The sequence below is a fragment of the Xenopus laevis genome, chromosome 5S (genome assembly GCF_017654675.1).
Source record: "Xenopus laevis strain J_2021 chromosome 5S, Xenopus_laevis_v10.1, whole genome shotgun sequence".
Taxonomy (NCBI): domain Eukaryota; kingdom Metazoa; phylum Chordata; class Amphibia; order Anura; family Pipidae; genus Xenopus; species Xenopus laevis.
Window position 1 is genome coordinate 33,390,739 of NC_054380.1, and position 7,790 is coordinate 33,398,528.

At 41.0% G+C, this 7,790-nt stretch overlaps 1 protein-coding gene across 1 annotated transcript; it reads left to right on the forward strand.

Moving 5' to 3' along the window:
* Positions 1-229: 229 nt before the first annotated feature.
* On the forward strand, positions 230-7,531 carry fbxo30.S (F-box protein 30 S homeolog; the record flags this gene model as incomplete). The annotated part of the gene is given in 2 exon segments (NM_001280573.1): positions 230-2,410; positions 7,263-7,531. Coding segments are annotated over 2 exon segments (2,370 nt in total). The 3' UTR covers positions 7,467-7,531.
* Between the last annotated feature and the right edge of the window lie 259 nt (positions 7,532-7,790).

Below are 7,790 nucleotides of genomic sequence, written 5' to 3' on the forward strand. Positions count from 1 at the left end.
ATTCACTAAAATCCAAAGTTGCGCCAGTGTTAGCCACTTTGTGCTTTTGTGAATTTGCCCCTAATTTTTTTTCTCCTAATGTAATTGGCTTTTCTGATTATTAAATGTTGTTGCACTCAAAAAAAGAAACTATTTAACAGTTTTATTTTTTGTGCATTGATAATAATTTTTAATGGATTGCCATCACATTGTATTTAAATTGTATTTAATGTATTTTTTTTTTTGTTCTAGACCTGGCCTTACCATGGATGAAAAACCTCAACATTCTCATTGTGTCAACTGTGTCAGTCGACGTTGTATGATCAGGCCTGACAATGGCGTTTCCTGCGATTTAATTGGGTGTCCGCATGTGTGTGGGGCAGTCTTTCATTCCTGTAAGGCTGATGAACATCGAATATTATGCCCCCTGGAAAGAGTGCCTTGCTTAAATAATGGCTTTGGATGCCCTTTTTTTGTGACCCGAAACAAGCTAGCAGAGCATTTGCAAATATGTCCAGCAAGCGTAGTATGTTGCACTATGGAATGGAACAGATGGCCAGTAAGTTATGCTGATCGAAAATCTTATGAAACCCTGAGTAAAGATGTTGATGAAGTAGAGCAGTTGGATATGGCCTTAGCGCTCCAAGATCAACGAATGCTTCTGGAATCCCTTAAAGTGGCAACCACAATGCCAAAAACAAGCGAAAAACTTGAGTCGCACAAACCAATTTCCGCAGAATCGCTTAATTGCGATAAGCCGACTGCAAACGGAATTGCAAATGGACTTGCTGATGAAATTACAAATGGAATTGCCTTGAAACCTGCTGATCAAATTTCAAATGGCATTGCCTTCAAACCTGCAGATGGACTTGCTGATGAAATTACAAATGGAGTTGCTAGTGAAATTGCTAATGGAATTGCACATGGCGTTTCTGATGATGAAGATTCATACAGTGCACTGTATCAAGCGACTGTAGAGACCACTAAAAGTTTAGCAGCTGCACTGGATATTCTTAATAATGCCACAAGAGACATTGCCATGCTAAATGGAAGGTTACTAGAGGCAAGCTGTGAGATGAACAAAAATTTCCAGTTGCCGGAACAGAATTGTATAGGGAATTATAATCCAGATCAGGAATATGAAGAGGAAGAAACTGTTGGAGCTGCAGGTGGCATTGCCTGCAGCCCAGTAAAACACCTGTATCAGAATGGCTCAAGTGATTTATACCCTGGGTCAAATGGCAGTTATGACCTAGTTAATGAAGACGTTGACTTAAATAATCCACCTCTTTTGTGCAATGGATTTCACACTCAAACGAAAAATATGTGTATGGACCTAAATCCAGGAGATGTGCATATTTTTGAGCCTAGGCAAAATGGTGATTGTGATTTAGAAATGGATTCTGAGGAGGGCTTGCTGAATCCAAATAAACCCTTGTCTGTTGTAGTACAAGCACAAGAATCTGGTATGGTGAATGGTATCAAAGCTGAGGACACTGAAAGAGATCAAAGGCTAGATGGAAAAGATGAGCAAGGATTGAGAAATGTAGCTGTTTTTGGTAGACGTCCTTTTCTTGTTGATGCTCACTGGTTTAAAGCTAAAATGGAAGACAAAGCTGTTGATACAGCAGATTTGGACATTAAGGAAGATCCCATGGGTCTAAATGGAATTGACCTTATTACAGCTGCTTTGCTTTTTTGCTTAGGGGATTCACCTGGGGGAAGAGGCATTTCAGACAGTCGGAATGTTGATGGCTATCATGTTGATTTCGGAACACAGACTTTTTCGTTCCCATCTGCAATACTTGCTACAAATACAATGGTCGGAGAAATTGCCTCAGCTTCTGCATGTGACCATGCAAATCCACAGCTTTCTAACCCCAGTCCTTTTCAGACACTGGGTCTGGATTTAGTGCTGGAATGTGTCGCAAGGTATCAAACTAAACAGAGATCAATGTTTACGTTTTTATGTGGGCAACTATTTAGAAGGGATGAATTTTCTTCTCATTTCAAAAACGTTCACGGTGATATTCATGCAGGCCTCAATGGTTGGATAGAACAAAGATGTCCCTTGGCATATTATGGATGCACTTATTCCCAACGCAGATTTTGCCCTTCAACGCAAGGATCAAAAATTATTCACGATCGACATTTGAGATCATTTGGTGTTCAACCTCATTTATCTGCCTGCTTTGAAAATGCAAGGAGTTGTTCAGTAGGACTGTCACATGATCATTTTAGTAATTTACCATACGAGGTTCTCCAGCACATTGCAGGATTCCTCGATGGGTTTAGCTTATGCCAATTTTCTAGGGTATCCAAACTTATGAGGGATGTGTGTGCCAGTTTGCTTCAAGCCCGTGGAATGGTTGTTCTGTTGTGGGAAAAGAGACAGTACCCATCTGGAAGTTCATGGCAAATCAAAGAAAAGGTTAGTCCTTATCACTTTAACTCACTTGAAGTTCTAAACCATTGCAAGCAATGTAAGCATTAATACATAGTCTATTTGCTTTTAGAAGAATAAAAATTTGGTTTTAATTGGATAATTATCCTGGATAATGATAATTGTAAGTAGCCCAGCAACACCAGGGAGCAAATATGTTTTAAATAATGTTATACAGGTTGTTCAATCATTCTTTACTTTTGGGAGCAGGTAATAACTATGTATTTTCAAAGGTTTGGGGAACATGGGGCACTAAAAATTCTTTCAGCATTTTTCCAGCAGTGAGAGCTTAAAGGACATGTAAAGCCTACATTTTCCTACCATGTATATAAGTTGGGCAGATCTTCCCCACCCAAGCCACATCATTTGTAATGCATATAACACCTCCATTTGCCAGCGACATCGCATTTTCCTAAATCAAATAGCAGCTTTTATCCGGCGGCCATTTTCCCTCTGACACATCATCAGTGTCTCCAAAGATGCCCCAGTAGCTCCCCATCTTCTTTTCTGCTGAGTCACTGCACATGCTCTGTGCTGCTGTAACTTGCTCAGCTTAGGGACCCACTCACAATATACAGTACACATAGAATAGAAATGTCACAGTATAAGGCTGATTAGTAATTGATACAGATAATTACTACATGGCAGCACTGAAACCAGTGCAACTAGTATCAGAATTTAATAATAAGCCCTGTAGCATCAGTTTGTATTACAGGCCATACCTCATTTTCTGCTTGATAATTTGCGACGACCCCTAAGCTTAGCTTCTCAACAGCTGCTCAGAGCCCACTGCGCATGTGAGTGTCGCAGACACTTTCCAAGATGGTGACCCCCTGTGACAAGTGTGAAGTCCTGGATCATTGCTGCTATTCACAAGCTGAAACTTTAGGCTGGTGCAATAAGTGCAGTATATCAAATATGGCATTTTTAGCCACGTTCATTTTTAGGGTTTAGTTCTCCTTTAAGATAATACTCCATATGCTATGCTGAATACAGTAACTGGTAGGTACATGCAAAACTAAAACATTCAACTTTTATTTTCAAAAGTTCAGGATAGATATTGTCACTTGAAATAAATTTTTTTCCAAGGGATGTCATAAACCCAAGTAGTCTGAAAACCTCTGCTTTAATCACAGGTCCAGGCTGAAGCCTGCACATGTAGATACGGGTCAGGTTGGGTGCGGATAACTGTGAACCAATCCATGCATCACTAATTCTGAGGATTTTAGAATGAGAATGATTGTAGTTACGATTGTAGTAAAGTAGTTGCAATCTACTCTATGTGCCATAGACCTTAAAGGAGTGGTTTACCTTTAAGTTAACTTGTAGTATGTTATAGAATGTTCAATTCTAAGCAACTTTTCAATTGGTCTTCATTTTTTCTTTTTTATAGTTTTCAAATTATTTGCCTTCTTCCTCTTCTGACTCTTTACAGCTTTCAATTGGGGCTCACTGACCCAGACTTAAAAACAAGATACTCTGTAAGGCTACAAATGTGTTGTCATTGCTACTTTTTTATTACACATATTTCTTTTCTGCCCCTCTCCTATTCATATTCCAGTCCCTTATTCAAATCAATGCATGGTTGCTAGGGTAATTTGGACCATAGAAACCAGATTGTTGAAATTGCAAACTGGAGAGCTGCTGCATAATAAAGTAAATAATTTAAAACCCACAAATAATAGAAAATAAAAGCCAATAGCAAATTGTCTCAGAATATCACTCTCTACAACAGTGATCCCCAACCAGTAGCTCGTGAGCAACATGTTGCTCTCCAACCCCTTGGATGTTGCTCTCAGGGTCCTCAAAGCAGGTGCTTATTTTCGGATTCCAAGCTTGAAAGCAAGTTTTATTTGCATAAAAACTAAGTATAGTGCCAGGTAGGCTGTCAGTTCCACATCGGGGCTACCAAATAGCCAATCACAGCTCTTATTTGGCACCCCAATGGACTTTTTCATGCTTGTGTTGCTCCCCAACTGTTTTTACATTTGAATGTGGCTCACGGGTAAAAAAAGGTTGGGGACCCCTGCTCTACAACATACTAAAAGTAAATGGTGAACAGCCACTTTAATCACTAAACCCAATGTTTCTCACCTTGAGCCAACATTCAAAGCATGGTTTAGGTTGATAATTGAGGAGAAAGTGGGACAGAACAACTCTGTGATGCAGAACAAACAAGGGATGTCATTATATTGTTTAGAGCAGCCACATCCAAGAGCTTGGTGAGCAGCATATTGCCCCTGAGCCACTAGTTGGGGATCACTGGTGTATTTCTTTTTTTGTTATTTAGATTTTTATTCAGCAGCTCTCCAGTTTGCAATATGAATAGGAGAGGCCAGAATAGAACCTTGAGTAATAAAAAGTAGCAATAACAATATATTTGTAGCCTTACAGAGCATTTGATTTTTAGATGAGGTCAGTGACCCCCATTTGAAAACTGTAAAAGGTCGGAAGAAGGCGCATCATTCAAAAACTATAATGAAGGCCAATTGAAAAAGTTGCTTAGAATAAAACATTCTATAACATACTAAAGGTGAAACACCTCTTTAAAGGAGAACTAAAGCCCCCTAAACTTCCTGGCGATGCCCCCTCCCCACACTGTGCATTAGTGAAAAAATAACCCCTTTTAAAAAATCTGATTATTAAATGCAGAGCAGCACAGTGAAGCTCCTGGTCACCATCTTCTGACTCTTCGGGGCCGATTCACTAACTTCGAGTGAAGGATTCAAAGTAAAAAAACTTCGAATTTCGAAGTTTTTTTTGGGGTACTTCGACCTTCGATTCGAAGTAAAAATCGTTCGACTATTCGATAGTCGAAGTACTGTCTCTTTAAAAAAAACTTCGACCCCCTAGTTCGCCATCTAAAAGCTACCGAAGTCAATGTTAGCCTATGGGGAAGGTCCCCATATATCTATATGTTCTGTGTTTTCTCCTATTTAAGTTCCTTAGCCAGACTTTAATTGCATCATAAATATGACTTTAGCATTTTGTCCAAATTGAGAAGGGATGCACCGAATCCACTGTTATGGATTCGGCCAGACCCCCGAATCCTTCGCGAAAGATTTGGCCGAATACCGAACCGGATCCTATTTTGCATATGCAAATTAGGGGTTGGAAGGGGAAAACATTTTTTTTACTTTTTTAACAAAAAGTCACGCAATTTCCCTCTCCACAACTAATTTGCTTATGCAAATGAGGGTACAGCCGGCCAGAAGGATTCGGCCGAATCAGAATCCTGCTGAAGATAGCCGAATCCTGCCTGAATCCCGAACCAAATCCTGGATTCAGTGCATCCCTCCAATTGAGCAAGTCATTTCTTGTGCCTGGTCAATAACTGATACATTCAGACCATTAAGACAGAAATCCTGGTTAAAAATGAGCTAATTAAAACATTTGGGGGGGTCATTGGTTGAAAGAAAATTGTAACTCTCTCTCTCTCTCTCTCTCTCTCTCTCTCTCTGTATCTGTATGGGACTCTGTATCTGTATGGGACTCTGTATCTGTATGGGACTCTGTATCTGTATGGGACTCTGTATCTGTATGGGACTCTGTATCTGTATGGGACTCTGTATCTGTATGGGACTCTGTATCTGTATGGGACTCTGTATCTGTATGGGACTCTGTATCTGTATGGGACTCTGTATCTGTATGGGACTCTGTATCTGTATGGGACTCTGTATCTGTATGGGACTCTGTATCTGTATGGGACTCTCTCTCTCTCTCTGTATCTGTATGGGACTCTCTCTCTCTCTCTGTATCTGTATGGGACTCTCTCTCTCTCTCTCTCTCTCTGTATCTGTATGGGACTCTCTCTCTCTCTCTCTCTCTCTCTCTCTCTCTCTCTCTGTATCTGTATGGGACTCTGTATCTGTATGGGACTCTCTCTCTCTCTCTGTATCTGTATGGGACTCTCTCTCTCTCTCTCTCTGTATCTGTATGGGACTCTCTCTCTCTCTCTCTCTCTCTCTCTCTCTCTCTCTCTGTATCTGTATGGGACTCTCTCTCTCTCTCTCTCTCTCTGTATCTGTATGGGACTCTCTCTCTCTCTCTCTCTCTCTCTCTCTCTCTCTCTCTCTCTCTCTGTATCTGTATGGGACTCTCTCTCTCTCTCTCTCTCTCTCTCTCTCTCTCTCTCTCTCTGTATCTGTATGGGACTCTCTCTCTCTCTCTCTCTCTCTCTCTCTCTCTCTCTCTCTCTGTATCTGTATGGGACTCTCTCTCTCTCTCTCTCTCTCTCTCTCTCTCTCTCTCTCTCTCTCTCTGTATCTGTATGGGACTCTCTCTCTCTCTCTCTCTCTCTCTCTCTCTCTCTGTATCTGTATGGGACTCTCTCTCTCTCTCTCTCTCTCTCTCTCTCTCTCTCTGTATCTGTATGGGACTCTCTCTCTCTCTCTCTCTGTATCTGTATGGGACTCTCTCTCTCTCTCTCTCTCTCTCTCTGTATCTGTATGGGACTCTCTCTCTCTCTCTCTCTCTCTGTATCTGTATGGGACTCTTCTCTCTCTCTCTCTCTCTCTGTATCTGTATGGGACTCTCTCTCTCTCTCTCTCTCTCTCTCTCTCTCTCTGTATCTGTATGGGACTCTCTCTCTCTCTCTCTCTGTATCTGTATGGGACTATCTCTGTATCTGTATGGGACTCTCTCTCTCTCTCTCTCTCTCTCTCTGTATGGGACTCTCTCACTCTCTCTCTGTATCTGTATGGGACTCTCTCTCTCTCTCTCTCTCTCTCTCTCTGTATCTGTCTCTCTCTCTGTATCTGTATGGGACTCTCACTCTCTCTCTGTATCTGTATGGGACATTTTTATTTATCACGTGCTTGTGTATTTTTTTTTCTTGCAGGTTTGGAGATTCAGCACCGCTTTCTGCACTGTAAGGGAGTGGAAATTTGCTGGCAGTGTGAGCATGGCTGATCATTTGAAGAAATGCAGCTACAATACTGTAGAGAAAAGAGAAGAGGCTGTTCCCCTTCCCTGCATGTGTGTGACTCGGGAACTCACTAAAGATGGCCGATCACTTCGGTCTGTCTTGAAACCCGTCCTTTAACTACCCCCCAAAAAAAGGGACACTCCGACTGCACAAACACTCAAGCACCAATTTTAACCTCTATACAGTATAGTTTGTGACACTTTAATATTTAACTCAAGTCCACTCTCACTGTGTATATACCGAATGGTTTTGGAAGTGATGTTTATTTTTATATAACAAAGTAAAGTGTTTTAGTTGGATGTTGAAGAAATGCCTTAAATTTTGTGGGAAACCCTGAATCAGCAGGACACGGACGTCTCTTCGGACTGATGAGCGGCTTAGCAATTTGCTGACTCACTAGTGCCGTTTTTTTCTGAAAAATGTATGGAAATGTTCAAAGAA